The 21,816-nt window shown below is 38.4% G+C and overlaps 1 protein-coding gene across 1 annotated transcript in view; it reads left to right on the top strand.

The window, feature by feature from the left end:
• The window catches only part of dock3 (dedicator of cytokinesis 3), a gene marked incomplete at its 3' end in the record, with an annotated part of 151,381 nt that overhangs the window by 13,090 nt on the left and 116,475 nt on the right, over positions 1-21,816 (top strand). Inside the window, exon 2 of the mRNA XM_079470648.1 lies at positions 19,411-19,494. Within this exon, the coding sequence (XP_079326774.1) occupies positions 19,411-19,494 (84 nt within the window). The remainder of the gene's footprint in view (positions 1-19,410; positions 19,495-21,816) is intronic.

Raw genomic sequence — 21,816 nt, 5'->3', positions numbered from 1 at the left:
TGATTTTTGTTGTGGTTTGTAAAACGGCATCGGTCTGACTCCAAACCGAAGATGCTATCAGAACTTAAAAATCTTGGCTGCCATTTAGAATTTTCAACACTGGTCCAGGCTTGACCGGAATTGCTATGCTTCTCACCAGTAATGCTACTGTAGTTGCTGGTTAAGATAGCTACAAACCCAAATAAGGGAACAACAACAATACATTGGCATCCAAGACATGACATGCTAGTCTTTTCCACGAAGTGATCCATGTAGAAAAACTAATTCCGGCTTTGTCCCATGGACATAGCTCAAATCAAGGTGCTTTTGCGATTTTCCTCTTTGTCCGTAAAACTGCATTATTCTGAATCGAATTTGAAGATGTCGTCTTAGTTGTTTTGGATCTTAAAAATCTTGGCTGCCCATTGACCGGAAGTGCTAAGCCACCCGCGGCTAGTAATGCTAGTTGCTGGGTAAGATAGTTAAAAATGCCAAGTGGGGGACAACAACACATTAGCACCCAAAACATAACATGCTAGTCTTTTCCACAAAGTGATCCAGGTAGGAACCCCAAATTGCCTGCTCCCTGCTTCGTTGCCGATAGTCAAAACTCAATTCCTTTCAAAAACATCATCAACCCCTTCCAACACCCCTTCACCTCGCTCTTGTGCTGCAAACTGTATTTTTGTAGTCCATTTTTCAATTTTCTCAAGTGTCTCAGGCAATCCCCAAGGATATTGGCAACAGGAAGTTGCAGTAGACAGTTGGGCCGGCCAGAGCTGGCACCTCGGGATTTCGCGTTGGCTTTTGTTCTTCTGGGTGGCAGGCTTGGATTGCAGAGGGCAGTCAGGCCTTGCCAAGGGCCTGCGCACAGCAGGACAGGATGGTTTCCCAGCGTGATTCCCAGCACACACCCGGACACACTTTAAGTAATCCGTTTACTGGCCATAACAATATGAAATGCACTTGGCTCACGGAGCTGCGACTGGAAATTATGGTTTAGTATAGTGACATAAGTCATTTTGAGGGCTTTCTTATTGTCTTCGTAGATATTAAGACACTAATGAGTGTCGTGATTGAATTGCCTTTTTGGTGGTGTGGTATAGTAGTTAAGACTCAGAGCCGGTAACTAGATGAATGCCAGGTTGATCCTCATAGGAAGTAAGCCAGTAGATGACACCATTATACCCTTGAGCATCGTACTTAACCTTGGGGTGGTCTAAAGGGGTTGACCCTGTAATATGTTAATGGTGCCTTCCAAGAGCGAAATTGCGTAAAAGTCATGGAAATCAAATCCATTGGCTGTGTGCTGTATTTAATCACTGTCGAAGGATTTTTTTCACGAGCTTGTGCGTCACCTAAACACAGAAAACTTGTCACGACCGTCTATTTACATAACAATGGTCATTTTTTTGTATATTGTTATGATGTAAACGTACCCTAAATCACATTGCTTTACAACAAGACTGCATTTGTTTCAATACTATGCTTTCTGTATATCTGCTGATCATTGGAGTCACTTTGTCTGTCGAGTAAAGAGGGAGGTCCATGAGAACAGTGACTTTAAGCCTGTGTAATGGTGGATTAGCCCACTGCTCCAGTTACTATGCGGAGTCACCATCTGGACTCTAATACAGTGGAAACTCCATCTTTGGGTACCTTTGCAACTGCTAGGGAAAGCACGCAAGCAGGCCTGAACGTGCTGCTCGTATCGCATTGTATTTTAATACAGTGTAGCATTATGAATTGCATTATGGTAAATATATTTTGAATTATTGATAACGCTTTGTACTGGAAAGATCATTCTGTTGATGTCCGTCCGTCGATGAGTTCAGTTAACAGTTATATTTACTCTAGAACAAGGTTCTCAACCTTTTTGACTCCAAGGCCCCCCCAATTGTATTCAATAGTATTTAGAGGCCCCCCACTCACAAAACCTAAAAAAAACTCCAAATATTGAAGAGCAAAACATTTATTTATTCTAAAAATGGCAAAATAACAAGAAATTCATAAAATTAGCGCTTATTAAAACATTGGTCATTTGAGGGCCCAGACCCCCCCCCCCCCTGTTGAGAACCACTGCTCTAGTATTAAGGTAACTGTAGACTGCAATTAGACATAAAAATGGAATTTCATCCAAAAATGTAGGGACTCCTTAGTCAATGGGGGCCATTGAAGGGCCACCTCATGAAGGTTAGTGATTATGCTTGGAAGTAAAAATTACCGTGGTAATACCTTTACGTTTTTTGACAATATACGATTATTTTGCTATGGCATTTGAGTATCAAAGGTTGTATTTTTCAATCTAAAGTTTCTTTGGCATTGCAATTTGAATGAACCATTCCTGAGTTTTGTAAGTGGCTTTGGATAATGGCTAAATGTGAACGTAAATCTCAGGGAATAAAAAAAAACCTGATTTTCAGTTTTCTACGTCTACTGTGAGGCACGACTATCATACCGTTTTGTGTCAGATCTAGAAAATCACCAAATGCATCACAATTGGTGTATAACACTATACAGAAAATGCATTGTGTAGATGTGACCTCTGAGGAAAGAGCTTTAAAAAAGATGGCACCTGGGCATCAGACAGCATGTGCTGTGGACGTTCTGGCATCTGCAGATGAGTGCCACTGACCTCATAAACCACAGCGCGAGAGCTGCCGAGTTCAGCCTGACAGATTGCGAGCGGTCTGTCCACCGACCGTGCCACGGAGCCCGGCTCTTCATTCACGGCTGATTGGGAAAGCCAGCGTAGAGCCAAAACTCGCTCCGAGACTGAAAGAGCGACAGTAAGAGAGAGGGAAGGGTCTACAGATGCTTTCGGGGAAGCTGCTCGCAGAAGACGCTGGGCTCTTTTGATTTTCCACTCGTTTTCTCCGAAAGGATCTGGGGTTTTCCTTTGAACTTCTCTTGGTTGGCACAATAAAACAATGCCACCTGGTTCCCGAGATGAATTATTATTACCCTTACGTTAAAGCAGGTCCTGTTGACCTCAATAAAAAAGTTGAGGCCGCAGGTGTGTGGGGAATTACGGCTGCTGCCAGGAGACTTAAGCGAAACATCTTCGCTTTCTTACATTTAAATTGAGAGGCGTCCCTGGGTGGCTTGAGCAGATGCTGCACCTAATGGCGGAGGCAGATACGGTTATACCATTCTGTCTGTTTCTGTTTACTGCATCACTTAAGATGTCCTCTCACTGTGTGGACTGAGACTGTTATGAATAATATCACTTTCTGGCAGCGTCCTTTTCTTAAATTCTTTGTATGAAGCAGGTGAATTATAAATTGCTACAACAAAGTTAAAACAAGATAATGGCGCATTATGCAAGTGGTTGTGTAGTTTTTGTCTAAATAGTTTGTTCATTCATTAATGTTTTTATTTTGGTATTACTTTAGAAATATATACAGAGAAAGAAACATACCTTGCCCTTAGAATCAAAATACAGTCGTTTTTATGATCCCACTGGATTTTCTTGAACAGTTGCGCAGGATGTCACATGCTAATAAAAATGTTGTGATGTCATTGTATCATTGTATCTCTGACATCTGTATTTCTGTTTATAACCACAACTTTGTCTGACAAAATGAAGATGTTAAAGGCTTTGCATACATTTTTGAAAGATTTAGCTCATTTATCCGTGTCGGGGAATGTCTTGTTTTAACATACATCTTCTAACATACTTAGTCGCTTTGCCACTTGGAACATTTGCATATTTGATTATTGTGTTTCCTTCCAGCGGTAAGCAGTTCCAATCTGTTTAACCACATAAGTGATCTAAACGTATGCTAATGTACTTGTTTAGCCACGAGACCCTCAAGAACACCCCAGAATGCTTCTTTGTCGTACTGTGACTTTGCCTCTAGTGAGGTCTTCAATATCAATACTGACCCGTTATATATGCGACTCGTTTTCTTGGATCAACCACTCGAAGCAAATTTAAGTGTACATTGAAAAAGCTTTGAAAGCTAAAATTAGCACATGGAAATACAGTTGCAACATTTTGCCTGCTGGCCTAGTTGCGATCACATGCATGAATGCACTCTCTCCCTCCTGCATGGGGGTTTTACCCCTCGCACGCATCCAGACTCACATCATTACATATATGGGTGTGTGTGTTTTAAGAAACCGACTGGATTTTTCTTATAATTACTATGTTTTATTCAGAGTAGAGGTAAAAAGGGGAATTCATTCCAACCGAGAGACTCATTAACAGAGCTTCCCAGCGTCTGAGAAGAATGTGTTAAGATTCGTGAATTATTTTGATGAGGACAAGTTTGCTTTTGAATTAAAGCCGTGCGCTAGTAGCACCTTGACGGTTTTTATCTCTTATTCTTGTGGTTTGTTGCGAGTTACACCGCAGTCATTAAACATTAAGCACTTTCATTGCCGTACGGTGGTGTTGCGGAAATGAAAAGTTAACAACTCTCGTACTTCAGTAATGCAGTGTAGACACGATGCAAGATAAACTACATTTTCACTAGATTACCAAAGTTTTATTAAGATGAACTACACTGACTATTTTGAAACACTTGACTGAAATGTTTATCATGGTCTACCTTAAAAGAGAGTAATCTGAAGCTTACTTGATGCTTTATTTTAGGAAATTTATTTATGGACAACATATCATTGTACCAAAATATAAATGTCTTTAATTATTCAATTTATATATATATATATATATATATATATATATATATATATATATATATATAAAAGAATATATATTATTTGAAAATTATAATAAAAAATGCTAATTTAAAGATACAAAAATATAATATTATGTTTTTTATTTGATTTTGTCACAACAAAATTTCTATGGTTTTCTATGTTGTGTTCAATAGGTTGTGACAAAATAAAACGTGTTTTAACGTTTTGAAACACACAATCTTTTTAGTTTTTTCTAATTTTTTAATTTTTGTTGTTCAAAAAACAAAAAAGATTGTGTGTTTCAAAACGTTAAGTGATACTGTATATCTGTATATTTGCTGTTATGGCAATAAATAGTTTTGGGCGTATCGCCTACATTCTGTTTATCGTACTCATTCTGTATCAGATTGTTTCCTTCGCACACCATATTACAGTTCACTGTACAATTCATATGTGTGAAATCGTCAGGGAAACAAATAGCCTACATGGGCATTTCAATGCCTTGTGATGGTGGCTGATGATATCACGACAGTGCTCAAGAGTTAGTGCTAGATGGGAGAGAGAGTATCAATGTAATCAAACACAATCTTCTTTTACATAGTGGCCCATCCTCCACATCATGGCACATGACTTGTGATGCGACAACACCAGGCTTTGATTCGCCATAGACCCGGTGCCAAAGTCATTTGGGTAGTACTGTTAGGACGGCATACATAGCATTGTTAAAAAGCTATCCGGAGTACTGGATTGTGATTGGTCAGTGACATTTTAATGTTAGCTAGATTTCGTACATATTGATGCCCGCAAAATGTAGTCTATGACAATGTTTATTTGTGGCTAACTTTACAATATTTCATAAACATCTAGATGAATATAAGCAGCTCTGACGGGATAGCTAAATTCAGTCTTCTCAAAACAAGAGGACAGGCTTGTAAAGAAGACCACAATACGATTTGTTTGTTGGTAATTGTTTGTTTGTGGTCAGTCAGGTACATCATCATTTAGACGCGGGTATGTAGGAATGCTGCCCGGTTCTGTGGAAAATGAGTGTCTGTCTCCATCATTTTTGGTTCTCAAATCTCTCAAATAGGGAACAACCGAAAACAAGAAAACCGGGCACATTGTTATTCTGCGTGGATTTGTTGGAAATTGCTTCAAATAAGGAGCCCTCGCTATTTTCAGACCGGGGACATCGGATACGCTCGCACGCGAAACGCAAACCTGCTCGGACAGGTTGACCCCTCGAGGGACGTAGCTCATGGGAAATCAATAGCACGACCCTCCCCCCCACAGAAAACACAAACGAACGGACAAAGCGAAATTCGACAACGTTCAGTTCAGAAAGCTTGCGTGGCACATTCCAGCCCACGGCTGACTCTCATTCCTGTAATGTCACAGTGTCAGGTGCGTCTTCTCAATGGTCCTAGAATCTCCATCTAGAAATCGCCATCGTGCTGCCTAAAGATTGAGTATTGCCCTTTTTCCAAATTGGGTGGAAAAAAAATTGCTGTTGTCTATGAGAAACACAAGGGCCCATCTCAAGAGGGTGCTTAGTGGCTTTTTTCAATTTGCACATCTTACTTTAAATAACATAATATAAAATGTGACCTCCCTGTGACTCATATTCATTGTATGACTATAACATTTCTTTTATGAGTATAAAAAATGACTTCCAATTTCTCCACTAAAATCTATTTGACAAAACCTTTGGGGTTGCGTACCGTTGATTTCTTGATAACTGCTACTCTTGTCACTCTTTCCTATTTATATTGTATTGAACCTCTACCACAGTAATGCTAGCATTACGCAAAATCGAGCCACCCAATGTCCTCTTGTATCCACAATTGCGTAATGTGTGCATTATAAGGGCAGTGCAATGGAACAGTACCATGCAGGCAGTAACTCAACACACAGATTCGTCAGCACGTCACATGCGCTCACTCGGCCTTCCACAGCCACTGCTGCACATCTGTGAGCGGATGCGTGTTAGCATATTCAGGTCAGTAAGTTGATCAGATAAACTGACTCCATAACAGGGCCCTGGGGGAAAGTGCTTATTTTTCTTATACTGGTACTGAATTATTTACAATATAAAAGGCCTGTGCAATTAATCGAAAATTAATCGCTATCGTAACATTTTAGCCTTTATCAATTACGATAACAAAATAATCAAGGTAAACGATTATTATGCCGGATTCCTTTTTTGCTAGGATCCTCTCTTTTCTTGTGGTGTAAATCCACATTGCACTCTTTTCCTTTACAGTGGTTCAGCAGTGCTATTTCTTTCTTTATTTTTCAGTTAAAGTTTTAAAGCCAAGACTTTTTATTTTCTATGTCGTTTCTATGAGTAATCGGGATCCGAATATTGGCCAAATTAATTGCGATTATGATTTTTGTCATAATCGAGCAGCCCTGCAATAAAACCATATGTTGTGACATTAAATAACTTTAGTCATATAAAGCCTATTTTGAGTAAAGTGTATTATCTATATATATGTTATTAATAGATTTGAAGAGTAATATTACAAGTAATATCAGTCAAACAGCAGCTGGGTTGTTTTGATTAAATAATAATAACTTAAAAATTCAGTAACACAAAAAACAATAAAAACATAATAAAAATATGATTTTAGGTATCTGTTTTAGCAAATCAACTCTCGATTTATTATGAGTATTATAATATGTAAACACATTGTCAGGGTTCTATGGCTTTATTTTTATGTCCATTTGTAGTTTAGTTCATGCTTTTTTATCCCGACTTAATTGTGTCAAGGTGTGTTCCATTAATTAGTTTGTGTATGTATATACAGTATAGCGCTCATGTATCTATTTATCTCCTGACTAGCTTTGTGTTCCACTGGTTGGTGAGTTGCATTTCAAGATAAGTGGAAGGTCAAATGTTTATGTTTTTATATTCAGTTGTCATTTTATAAACTGGATGCGATTTTGTTAGGATTGAGTTGTGTTTGTGGGTCCCCTTGGGGTGCAAGTGGTCCCTGGTTCAGATCCTGGACGAGCCCCCACATGTTACACCTGGCTCACAGATGTAAAATACTTTAAGGGGAGATGGCACTGCAGAATCCATAAAACATAACATTTATTACAACGAAATATAACCACAACAATAATAAAATAAATCAATAACCTTAATCAATAGGAAATATAATTAAACAAATACTGAACAAAACATAACGCCACAAGGTTTGACCGTGACTCTGGCAAAACTGCTCCGGTAACAAATGAGCAGCCGCCCCTAGGAACTCTCGTACAAGGTTTAAATAACCACCATGACGAGCAACCGGTGCGCTCCAATCAAAACCGACAGAACCTGTCACAAAGGAACAGAAACACCCGAACAAACACAACTCAATCCTAACAGGTTTGCAAACAGTGGAGTTTTTATGATGGTTATGTACCTGCTTTTTTGTAGAAGGGACTTTTGTAGAAGTCATCGCATGAAGTCACATATGTTGATGCTAGACAAACTACAAGCTGTGTAGATTCAGAAAGTTGATATTTATTAATGCAAACACATTAACACCCCTACTGGCAGTCTATGCTCACTAGTGTTGAAGCTTATCACCCCTTGTTTCTAGCCATGTAACTCAATTAGCTTTAAGATAACATCATAACCTTAAGGTACTTGAAGCAGCAGAATTTAGCCTGTGGAAATAATGCAATCTGCTCCATACTATACTAAAACATTATCTACTGTACTCAAGTGACAGATGGGATAGTGGGACAGAGACTGAAAGTCAGAGCCAGAAAATAAGTAGATTCACATTCTCTACTGTAAAATTCTGTGTAGGGGTAAAGCAGGGATAGAAAACATTTCCTTTTTGGTCAGTTGAACGTTTAAGAAGTTTCTTGTTCTATGTGTTAAGCAAACCCAAAACAAATGCAACATTTTTTTTTTGAATCTGTTAAACATAAAGAGGAATCCCTCTCTTACTTTTACATTCCTCTAACATTTACCTGTACACTGTCATGCTGTTATGTTTGGGTTTGTTGTCAGTCAGAATTTTCTGCTAATCCAACATAATCCTTTATAATGCCGCCTTTGTGCTGATCAGCGATGCCGTAAGACATCGCTGTTCACTCCAATGAAATGTGAGGCAAGATCAATTTAACCAATCGCTCTTACGACAGGAGTGATTTTCATTGGTTAACTTATTGACCCCTTCATTTCTGTAGGATACAACGTTTTGGGAAGCTTTAGAAAGCCTTGTTTGGTAAAGGCAGATTTAAAACCAATCACGCTAATAAATAGACACACAAATACATAAATGTGATCATAATAAATGTAAATGCTTTGGGTCTGTTTTTAATTTCCATACAAAGAATAGCGCTTGTCACTAATTTTGCGGATGGATATGCAGGGAACATTGTGTGGGTTGACGCAACTGTTTCTCCAAGAAGCCCATATGTGCTCAAGCAAAAAAGCATGTAATCTTATAATCATGCATCGTTTCTAATACTCAATTAGCAAAGCTTTTGATCCCTCGAAGGAAAATATGAATAGATGGAAGAAAATAAGAGCAACAAAAAAAGAAACGCAGCGACATCAAATGTGTCTTCTTCTGCTTTAAACAACATGCTAGTGTTAAAGTAGCAATAGGAAAACATTTTGCCATTTTTATTTCTTTTAAACGTCACAATGTCAAACATCTTCACTTCAGGATCTTGGATGATGTTTTTTTTTATATGGAAATCTAGCTAACGGTTATTGTACGCTTGACTCCCTTTTGCCGTACAGTCTGTGACCCGCAGTTGGCATGCAATACACAGGCTCATCTGAGGCTAATAGTTAATCCAAAAAATATAACTCTGACATCAATTACTCATGTCATTTCAAACGTGTATACTGTATTTTTGTTTCTTCTGCAGAAGACAAAAGAAGGTATTTTGAAGAACGTTGGCTCCATTGACTTCCAGTGTATGAACACAAAAACATTTCTCAAAATATCTTCTTTTTTGTGTTCCACATAAGAAAAAGTCATAGACGAGTTTTAAATGACATGAGGGTGAATATTTGATTGAGCATTTCTGTTTATGCCCATAAAGATAGAAAGTTTTAAAATGCTGAAAATGCTAAAGAAACACTATAGTATTGTAGTGTTCCTTGGCCCTTCAGAAATACTTTTTACTTTCACATTCCATACAAACTCTTTAAAGTAGAATTATTACAAGCTTTACCGTTCATTCTTAAAATGTAAACAATTCCAATATAATCATTGAATTTGCCCAGCATGCATGAACCTAACTTATATAAACATCGGCCTCATTTATGAAACGAGAGTACGACCGAAAACTGGGCGTACCGTCGTTTCCGCGAACTTAACGGACGTGAGCGGTTGCTACGATCAAATCTCACGACAGGTCTTCGTTCCTGTACGCAAGTTTTAAGATGGGGTGAAGGTCTGTGTACGCTTTACCCTTTCGATAACTGAAAAGGAAAAATGACAGATAGAAAGATTAATTTATTTGTTTAGCATAACAAATGTAAAAGTAGATTCCGATGCGATTTCCTATTTACATTACATTAATAAGGTATTTTCTTTTCTAGCCTATGATCATTTAATTGTTTGAAATTACAAGGTTAACGCGGGCTTTCATGAGCTTTTAGGCTACTTCTAAGATCATTTACCACATTTAAAAGTAATGGGTAAGTTTACCTATTTGCAAGATGATAACTTCTTTGTTTGACAAATATGCATTTCATTGAAAACTGAAAAAGGCATGCTTTTCACATTTTTTTATTTGAGCGATGTTCGATGGTGTGGAAGACACACACTGGGTCACAGCGCGAGTTTGCCTGGCTTTGTCTGACAGGCTCCGGGCAGGTTTGTGGGGACACAGACCTGAAAAATAAAAAAAGAAATGAAGCAAGCATTAAACTGTGTGTGCTTGATTTAAGCAGCCTGACATGCACGATGAGCAGTATTCGATTTTAAAACCTTTATTCATGCATTTCAGTATAAAAACAATATTGGAACGCTAATAATAAAATCATTTGTAATCTGTATTTACAAAACAGAAATATCCAATAAAAAATACAGGTTCACTAAACCAACACTGTTGACCGCAGCAGTTTTCCAAAATGTTTTTTTACTTCCTTTGATTCTGCTTTTCAATGTTAAACCGTAGCTAAATTTCTCCATGTTGCAAAATCTAGGGGCGAGGCTTATTCACCGTGAATTTATAAGAGCGTGATATGTAAGTTACGTCCGATATCAGCCGCCACATTTCTCAAGTTTGTACAGTTTGTACGATGAGATTGGCGGCATACGAATGTTTGATAAATCACACGTAAACCCTGTCGTAAGATGATTCTTCGCCCGGATCTGCACTCGTTTCTACGATAGATTGATAAATTATTTGTACAGTGTCCCTTTTTCAACCAATTAAAAAGCTACAAATATCCGTACTGTCAGACAATTCAAATGGCTATTAAAATCATTTAGCTTACATTTTATTGACAATGACGCCATGACAGTAATGTACAGCTTAGGTGTATTGGCTTAGGTGTTGGCCGCATTACAAGTTAACGACAAATCTTTACAATATTGATTCTATTATTGACAACGTAATGTTAACTAGTAAGTCATGGGATGCTCTGGTCGATGGAGGTAATGATATTAGTAATTGCTTAAAATATTTTGGTCAGTTTTTACGCTTTGGAGCGAAGTCATTACCTAAATATACGTACGAATGCGTGGGATACAGTGATTTCCAAATCTGTAACAGAAATGACTCTCGAAGGTTAGAAAACCTTATAGTATCCACTATTTTTAAGAATCTTTCTTTTTCGCCCTCTCGCTGACCACCATCAACCCCCCCAGTGATTGAAATGATGCGTTGATTAAAAATGCGACTTGGACGGCCTCCTCGGAATCAAATTTAATAATGGGAAAATCCATTAGAGCTGTTTAGGAAAACAATAAAGAAATTGGAGTTTGAAGGACTCCACCTGTGGATAAGAACAAAATGAACTCGAGCAAGGTAGAGTACGCTGTGTTTTTACAATGCTGTGGTTCAGAAAGACAGACAGGCTGTTATGAGGCTTTGGCACCTCTTCTGCTTCTGCACTAAATGCAGAATTCTGGCTTTTGTTTGCAACAGAATGGATTAAGGTCGTGTTCATCTGGCTTTGTATGTTAACCCTATTCCGCCTGACGGTGCTCTAACATTACCCATAATGCTGTTGGGCTAGGCTCTTGTGTTTGTTATTGAACTTGCTGAACTCTATTGGTGATATACTACTCATTAATTTTAGTACTTGAACTATACTAAAGCCAAATAAAAAATAAACATGTATGTTCACAAAATACTCTACATTTAGAATAGAATAGAATTGAAAATAGCTGTTAAATGGTGTTTTTGGCGCTTTGGAAAACTGACAGCAGTAACTGAGATCTCACATGTAGATGTTTTCATTGTCTAGCAGATGGTATTGTATCCGACGTGTCTTTGTTTTCACAGCCGGATTAGTGAATTCTCTGACACTCCATGTGACACTTGCTGTATAAATTGGGACACTGGGAAAAACTGTAAACAAGTGTGTGTCTGGAAGTGTAAGGATTTGTAGGATCCATCTGTTTTTCATTCCGTGTGTTTGAGCGTTTTGTGAGAGGCCAAAGCGACTTTATCTCTTTCCCTTTAAAATCCTTTAACAGATCTTTCATAAAAACAAATGTCGACTTGGATTCATTGCTCTTTAATCATTAAAGTCAGGTTATGGTATTTTATTCTGTCATCAGAACACAGAAATGTATACAAATTGTACTTTGTCGTATTTGATTTGTGTTGTGGTTTGATTTTTAGATTTTTTTTAATGTTGTTAAACCTTTTTACATTTTCATTTTGGAGGTGCTAGGATTGCTGCATGGTTGCTAAGGTGTTTTTTTTAAAGATTTATTTTGGGGCGTTTTTTGCCTTTATATGGACAGCTGTTGTGTAGAGAAGACAGGAAGTGAAGTGGGCGAGAGAGATGGGGTGCGATCGGGAAAGGACCTCGAGCCGGGATTCGACCTCGGGTCGCCCGGAGCGCAACAGCGCTATATGTTGGCTCCGACGCTAAGGTGTTTTAAGGTGTTGCTAGACAGTTGCTAGGGTCAGAGTTATACCTTTGACAAATAATGAAATTCTTTCATCATTTTCTCACCCTTATGTAATTGAAAACCTGTATGATGTTCTTTCCTCTGCAGAACACAAAAGAAGATATTTTGAAAGATATTGAATCCCATCGACTTTTATTGTCATCGACATTTCTCAAACTATCCTCTTTTGTGTTCCACAGAACAAAGAGTCATATTTAGGTTTTGAATGACACAAGGGTGAATAAATGATGACAGTATTTGTATTTTTGGCTGAACTATCCCCAATGATCTCAGACTAGCCTCATCCTCCCAGTCACATCCCGCAGCACTCAGTCACATAAACATCACCTCTTCTGCTCTCAGAACAGCATATGAAATCAAAGGGTATTTTACGTCTGTCCTGCACACCTCGGAGGCCGTGATGGATGCGGGCAAATGGTCCGTTTTGTTCATCTGGCTGTCGGCAGTGTGCCCAGATTCAGAAGTGTCCAAAGTGGTCAGGTAGAATACACTTCAAATGAGAGCGCAGCCAGCCACAATGTACAACAGCTGCTGCCTTTCTGTCTCATCAATTCAGTTCATTGCCGCCCTTACACCATCATAAGAACGTCTTGCCAAAGTTTGTATTAGATTTCTTTTAGACCTCCGTTACGGCGGGAAATCAAATTCATGGTGCTCAAGAAGTCGTATGGAGCTATGGTTTGTTAAAGAAAGAGAGCAAATGAGTCGTGTTCAGAAGCATCAAGGGGTCTTGGTATAACTTTTTGCATGGCCCGGTGTGCCCCTGCTGGTCGATGCCATAACTACATTATATGGATGCGTCTGCTATTGAGATGAATGCTAACACCGCTCTCTTCAGGTATTACAAAACCCATTGGGGCGCCTTATGCTGCATTAAAATCATGTTGTTATAGTAACTTCATATTTATCATATTTATCTTCAAATTTTTATTTCATTGTGTAATGTAATTATTATTTATATAATTCATCTAATTTAGCATAAAATTTAAGAAAAAACATTTTAAGAAAAAACTTTTTTTGAAATTTTAATTTCAACTTTGTTTAAATGTGGAGTTAAAGAGACCCATCTTGAAGGGATAGTTCACCCAAAATTCTGTCATCATTTATTCACCCTTATGTTATTCAAATCCTGTATAAGACTGTTCTGCAACACAAAAGAAGATATTTCGAGAAATGTCTCGGTGGTCTTTTGTCCATTCAATGGAAGTCAATGGGGATCAATGTTGTAACCATGCGGTGACCAATATCCGAAAAGTAAAGAAAGTCATAAAGCTTTGGAATGACATGTGAGTGAGAAAATTATGAAAAAGCATAGACCTCAATAATGCATAGACCTCAATAACCAAGCCATTTGAGGGACAGTTGACCCCGCCAAAAAAATTCTGTTATCATTTCTCACCCTCATGTCATTTAAAAACTGTGACTTTCTTCTGCGGTACCCATTGACTTGCATTGGTTCGTGTCCATACAATAGAAGTGAACGGGAACGGCCGTTGTTTGGTTAGCAACATTCTTCAGAATATCTTATTTTGTGTTCTGCAGAAAATGGTTTGAAATGATAAGAGGGTGAGTAAATGAAGACTAAAGTTTTATGTTTGGGTGAAATGTCCCTTTCAATCTCAGAAAAAGAGTAAACACTGTGGCTCTGTGGTGCCGTCAGTATATTGCTCTGTTTGCTCAACATCCTGAACGTAGCAGATCTCGCTGAATTCATTCAATGGTCTCAATGGATGATGTGAATTGGGATTTTAATTTGCATAGTGTAATTGCCAATGTCAAAAAGCAACCCACCAATATTACGCTAGTCACACTTCATGCAGTACATCTTGTCCCTGCTCACAGATGACTAACGCTTACACACTGCATCGTATGTAGCAGCAACGGCGTTGTGTCATAGAGCGGCATGTCATCATCACGCATCTCCAGACAGAGCCCAAAAGATGACATTGCCTGTCATGTTTTTAAAGAGAGTGCCATCTAGTGTTTAATAAATTGATGACATTAACATTTCCTGTAAATCAGGTATGTAGAGCGTGGCTAGCTCGTTCTCGCAATATTTGTCAGGAAAAATGAGCAGAAAAACTGTTGTCCCCCCATAAACCCAGATTTGATAGCGTTTCCCGCCTGTTTGTTTAGCAGATTAGTAAAACGCGCATATACGGGGCAGCATGGATCCATTTGACTTGTCTTTTGTTTATTTGGCAAGACAGGACAGTATTCAGGACGGCTGTAAGAGGTGCTGCCCCGTGGGCCTTGGTGGCCCTCATCCGTCAGATGAGAACGTCTTCAAAGTCAGCGCATGCTAACGTCTTAATTTAGTCTGAAGGCAACCAGACTGAAATGGGATTTGTTACTTAAGGCAAATATGAAGCGTATAATGACTGACTTCTGTCATCCTGCGGATTTTGAATCGAGAAGAAACCTGTTTCCCAAGCTAAGGGATCACTTGCCCTCAGCTAGCATGTCTGTCACAGCCTGTGGTAAATTGCGCTAATCATACGCGCACGTACTCTCGGAAGGCGCAGTCATTTGCCACGCGACTCTTTCATTGGCAGGCGCCACAACAAATGCTAATTTGACGAGCTGTGTTTGCTTAAATTAAAATGTCATCTCCTCTCTGGATGTGTCTTTTTTTCTTTTTACTTGTGTCTTTGACACTTTAGTTCGTGACACCCAGCTGTTAATTTATTTCTGTCATGTTGAGAGTTAGCATTGGTTAGCGCAGCAGAGCATGGTCAGATGTTGGGGTTTTATTACTGTCGTTGCTAATTTGGTTATTCACCTGATAGCATGCGAGACGACAATGTAATTTTGGGGCTGGCAACGTTTTTATTACAGTAAGTTTTCTTTTTCTTTTTTTTTATTACTCAATTAAATTAAATAATCATGTAGCAATTGTAACAATTACATAATGTACATTTAATGTACAGCATTTCGTAATTTGCATCCAGAATAAAAGTTTGTGTTAACATAATACAAGTCTGTGCACTGTGCATATTAATTTGTATTTGTAAACACAAACGTACACCGTCATGTGCATATTTAGGAAATATTTGCATGTATATATTTATATAAAAATGTATATCATATTTTTCTGAAATATATACATGTATTTTTATGTGTTTCTAAATACAAAATAAATATGCACAGACATGTATTATACAAACACAGACGTTTATTCTAGATGTGATTATTCATGATAAATCATTGAACTGCCCTGGATCTTATTCATACGTTTCAGTATAATTTGCTTTTGCACCAGTGACGTAAGATGTAGGGAAGGTGCTGCAGTATGCCGTTCATTAATAATCGTACGCTTTTGTACGATTCACAACACGTCACCTCGTATAATAGTCACGATTTCTCTTAGGATCAAGTTGATATTTCCTGTGTTCTGAAAGTGTACCATAAGGGCCATTACAATACCATGTGTGTCAATATAGAGACCGTCGTCCTCACTACACTTCCACATTGAAATAAACTCATGAAAAGCCTTTTTTTTATCAGTCTACTGAATAATTCGTAAAAAGAAAAGGTAGATCTTTGGCTTGATCACATGCTTTCTTGGAATCTGCAGTAGGACAAGCATTATATATTAATGTGCGATCTTTAGGAAAACCAAACAAATGACGCAACGTCATGAAAAAGGATTTGTCATGTTTATTTAAACATTTAAGATGCGTTTAACTGCCTGAATGGTTGAACAGAAAGGGTGTTTTGGCAGCATCTTGAGAATGATGCTGTTTATATAATGCAAAGTAAATACTTGAACATTAAAGAGTATTTTGCGACTTCAAATAAAGTTTTTTTTTACTAATTACTGTTTTTTTGGTACATAATATGTGACTTAAATCCAATATCTGTTGTCATGTTTTTGATATATATACCATTTTCTATTCCTGACAAAGGGGCAGATTTTTATACTTGACACAGATTCTTATATTTTGGAACAGTGTTTCTCTATTACGTAGAAACAGTACAGCAGACATGGATATCAATTTTATATCCTGAGAGGGCCCATCAAACGCATGTGTGCAGATTCAGCTCTGCTTAACAGGCCAGACAGGATCATGTTGCACAAATACAAATGGATTTGGAGAAATTACTCGGCTTTGTTCCGGGCATTTCTGCTGCTGTACGACAGTCTGACTATTATAATCTCATCCAAATATAATGAAAGAGGCAGGGAATGGCATATTTCCCGGGTTGGGGGGTATTTCGACTGAAAAAAATAACAGTAGACGAAGGAGATGTTTATTTAGGGAATGCGTTTTATCCAAAAATATCCCATTAAAGAACCTCGCGGTTCCGCGCACACTTACAATTTGATGCTCGGTTTTTAGGTGTTAACATCAAGGTGAATTGACATTGACAACCTGTTTCACTTCCATATTGTGACAAATTTCTAAGAGGAATAGTAAGAAAGAACAATAATAGCTATTTGGTTATTACTATTATTACAAAGACTACTTGGGTGACAGTTCTCACATTCTTACAATGCAGAGAATTTTTGCTCTTGGAAAGCTGGTTATGAATGTGATTGCTGGGATGCTGTGTATATGTTACCGTGGCAATATGTTGGGGATGTCTCTACTTTTAAAGCTTAACTACATGCCAGTTTTTCTTTTTTGTTATACTGAAATACATTAAGTGATAATAAATCGTATCATTTACATGGCTGCTCCATTTCCTGCATTGTGGCAGTAGTCATAGTAACATCATGCTGTAACACCAAACACATATTTTAGATTTGTTTGATTAATTAATGGGTGTCTGTGGTACTGAAAGTTTATAATATGTATATATAAGTAGGCCTATATATGTGACCTTGGCTGACAAAACCAGTCTTAAGTAGCATGAGAACATTTGCAGTAAAAGCCAAAAATACATTGTATGGGTCAAATGATCAATTCGTCTTTTATGCCAAAAATCATTAGGATATTAAGTAAAGATTAGTGATGCACCGAAATGAAAATTCTTGGCCGAAACCAAAAACTGAAAAAGAGGAAACTAAGGCCGAAAACCGAAAGACTGAAATAAATTTAGCCAATTATTAGTGCCATGGCATTTGGCTATGACCTTGTACTAACGTTTACTAAAATCAAGGCTTTGCAATTGCATAAATTAATATTAAAGTTTCAAAGAATAAATCAATTACAAATTATGCATATTCAAACTTAAATGTTTAACTTGACCCTACTCATTAAATAATAACGTACAGCACTTCTGATGATGGGGACTTTAGACAGATAACCATCTAGCTGTTGAGCGGTTGAGCTTGTCATCTGCCTGACATTTTAGAAAGATTTGAGCTAGTGTATTTAAATAGGGCCAGTGCATAAGTAAAAAATTTCATCAAATAAAACAATATCGCGATGACCTACTTGCGGTGCAATTGATGCGATCCGTGCGAATTGAGCGTTCGTCGGAGTTGAAAAATCTAAACTTTGCCGAAAATATACGCCGCATTAACCAATCAGGAGCTTGCTCTAGTAGGGCCGTAAGCGCGTGGCAGAAGCCCCTCCCATGACGTGAATTCGCGTCGTGTTATGAAGCGAATTTCACGCGTGAATGATGCGAGAACTCCGTGTTCTAGCGTCCAACTACACGCGAATAGGCCGATTTACAGCGTTTGGTGTGAACACTAAATAAGAGATATACTGAAATACGTCCACACTGCAGACATGTCGCTTCAGACAAGCACGTGCAGGTCGCGGTTTCTGTTTGCGTCATCACAACATTTTGGCCGTATTGTTTCGGTGATAAAAGTTTTTCGGGCAAAGATTTTCGGTGGCCGAATATTCGGTGCATCCCTGGTAAAGATCATGTTCTATGAAGATATTTTGTAAACATTCTACCGTTAATATATTAAAACGTTAGTTTTGTGAGTAGATGCATCAAAGTTGCTAACCAAAATGGCGGGAAACACGCCTACAAACTTCGCTCGCTGCTGACCGATCTTTGAGAATGACCCGCCCTCAGATTCCAAAGTTAGATATTCAAAGTATTACAGTATACAACACTTTATGAATCTCTGTTATTCTTTAAGACAACATTTTGGAATAATCTGTAGCTACCATGTAGTGATTTTTACAGCCGAACACAACAAGCTGAGCTTAAAAGCAGACAGCAAACAGACATTTTTCTTTTCAGCAGAACCCAACGGCAAATGCATGGCCTGTAGATGACCTGAATATTATAGTAGCTTTGTCTTAATGGCTTATCCGTAAACAAAAGAGAAAACGCTGGGCTTCACATATCCAGTGCATCTACAGCCAAACCATTCTCTGAATCCCCCTAAATCTGAACAATGAAAGTGTGGAGAATACCGATTCATTGTTCACATGCAGCTTGCGTTGCTTACTCCTGTAGAAAGCTGTATGTTGTACCTCAGTGTCTCTCTTCTGTTTTTCATATACAGGTGACTGTAATGTTTAATGTGCAAAGATGAAATATAAGCCATTTTTGGTTCCCTTACAATAAGTGTCATGTTAGCAAAGTGCATTTAAGATGCATGTGATCAGTATTTGCATCACCTGGGTGTCAAATCCATGACCTTGGCTGTGTTTGATCAGTCGTGATACAGGAATACATTTTATTGCGAATGTTTTTGTACAGTACTTCTTATCTAACTCCTGTTCTCTGTTTCCCCTTTTGCCTTCAGTGGTCTGTAGTTTCCGTGGATCTGTCTTACATGGTCTGTCTCTAGAGCTTGGAGAAACCGTTCAGATCCTGGAGAAGTGTGAAGGTAAGACATCCGAATCAAATATCTTTACACAAATATATATACATTTTGGTTTTCCAATCATTACGATTAAAGGGTTAGTAGGTACTCTTTCGAACAAGAACAAAAACGTATTTTTAAGAGTTTGGATCATTATTTTATCGTCACTTGAAGTGCAATTCGTAATATGCCATTCCCTATCCGCTTTTCGGACAACATATCTTGTAAATTACAAGAAAAATCTGTCTCTGCGTTTCTCCTGAGAAGATGTAACCCGTGCTGCTGGCAGTCTCAACTTCAGAAACCAGAATAATTTTGAATACTTAAACTCATCTGGGAGACTTTCAACAGGCCGTCCCCAGGGTCGTCATTTCAATTGACTTCAAGCTGTAGTACATTTTTCTTATCATGTATTTATGATTAGTTAGACTATGAGAAGACAAAATATTTTAAATTCAATGGATTATTTGTGTGTCTGAATTCATTTTTTGTTATTCCACTTAGTGTTAGCTACAGTAGTTTACCGCAATGTTGGTCTTGTAGATCCACCTTGATGATGTGTATCCATTCAAAATGCGTATACCGTCATAGAAATTCTAATGATTTCCATCAGAATATCCTAACAATTTAATACCTTTTCCATTCCGTGTTTTGGGCGTTATTCCAGTCGGATTTAACATCCCACCAATACGCTCAATGTAAACACATAGCCTACAGTTTTTCTTTCTGGTAACAGAATTGTCATAGATTTTCGCTTGAGCTCCCTCTGGACATCGAAAGAGAATTGGCTCGATTTCAGTGTGTTTCAAAGGTCAGTAATAAAAAATGCTTGTTCCCGAGAGCCGTCAATGGTCACGGTTACAGCCTGATATTCAGAGCCCGCAGGCAAAGACTGCTGCATTGTTCATCATCCACTGAAAGATACTGTAGCCTTGTGAAAGAAGAAATATATGTTCAGTCAAACACAAAGCCTCGGCCTCAGGTGTGTGACTGGTAGAATTCGTTTGAAAAGTCCTGTGTGTTATTTTTTGCTACCTGTCAAGTTATCTGGGGCTTTTTTTGGAAGTACAGTGAAAGAGAGTGGGTAGTGTTCCAATAAAAAAACGATTTAACTGTCTGGTCGACGTCTAAAAGCTAAAAGTATTGAACACAATAGAGCTGTCCACCCAAACTTGAGTTCTGTCATAATCTACTTATGTTGTTCCGAAACTGTTCATTCTTCTGTGGAACATACGTTGTCCACACTATAAAAATGATCAGTTCTTTTTTTATTGTCATGCTGAAAAAAGAAAAAAACACCATTATTGTTCATAAAATTTACAATTCTTCATGAAAGTCAGAACACAATGTGGGCAGTAAATGGTTACAGAATTGTGGGTGACCAAACCCTTCAATTCTTCCGAGTATGCACAGTTTGAAGCACTCAGAAGTGTACCATATGACATACGTGTGTATGTTGTGTATGCGTGTCCGTGTTAGTGGATTGACTGCGGGTCAGTAGGTGAGGCGAGAGGTTTTGATTTGACTTCAAGACCGGTATAATCAGTGCTCTGATTCACAGGGTTAGCAGTTTGCTGTGCGTATTGATTGTTTTGCTGCAGCGAAATGCTTTTGAGGTAATGGATGCTTGGAAAATCGAAGATTTTGAGAGCTCTGGGCTCTGGAGTGGCACAGTGGCCTGCATCGGGCTGACTGGAGCGATCTGTTCTAAGGGCTGAAGTTTTTTGCAGTGTCATCTGCTGGGAAGTTGAGAGACAAGTGTGCGTTTGAAGACATGGCAGTATGCTTGACTGCCTCTGCTCATCGAGGGTTTCCCATTTTATTGTAAGCAGAACCAGGGCCAATGTTCAACGTGTGCAATGTTACTGCAGTGTTTCTGTAGACTGTGGAATAGAAATGAGGATAGATGAATGAATGGCAGACAGACAGAAAGATAGAATGGGAAACAGAGATGGAATGATAGAGAGACAGATAGATTGAATAGCAGATAGAAATACTGATAGGTAGACAAAGTGAAAGACAGATAGAGAGATGGAATGGTGGACAGAGGGATAGACCATGGTGGAAGGACAGACAGACAGACAGACAGACAGACAGACAGATAGATAGATATCCACAAATAGAAGGAATGACAGACAGAGAGACAGACAGATAGATGAAATGACAGACAGGGAGACAAACAAACAGATTCAATGGCAGACAGAGACAGACAGATAGATGGAATGACAGACAAAGAGAGACAGACAGACTAGTAGATGGAATGGCTGATAGACAGACACAGATAAACAGAATGACAGGCCAAGAGACAGACTGATAGATGGAATGGCAGACAGACAGACAGATGGA

This window comes from Barbatula barbatula (genome assembly GCF_947034865.1).
Source record: "Barbatula barbatula genome assembly, chromosome: 13".
Taxonomy (NCBI): Eukaryota; Metazoa; Chordata; class Actinopteri; order Cypriniformes; family Nemacheilidae; genus Barbatula; species Barbatula barbatula.
This window is presented reverse-complemented; position numbering and strand designations above follow the sequence as displayed.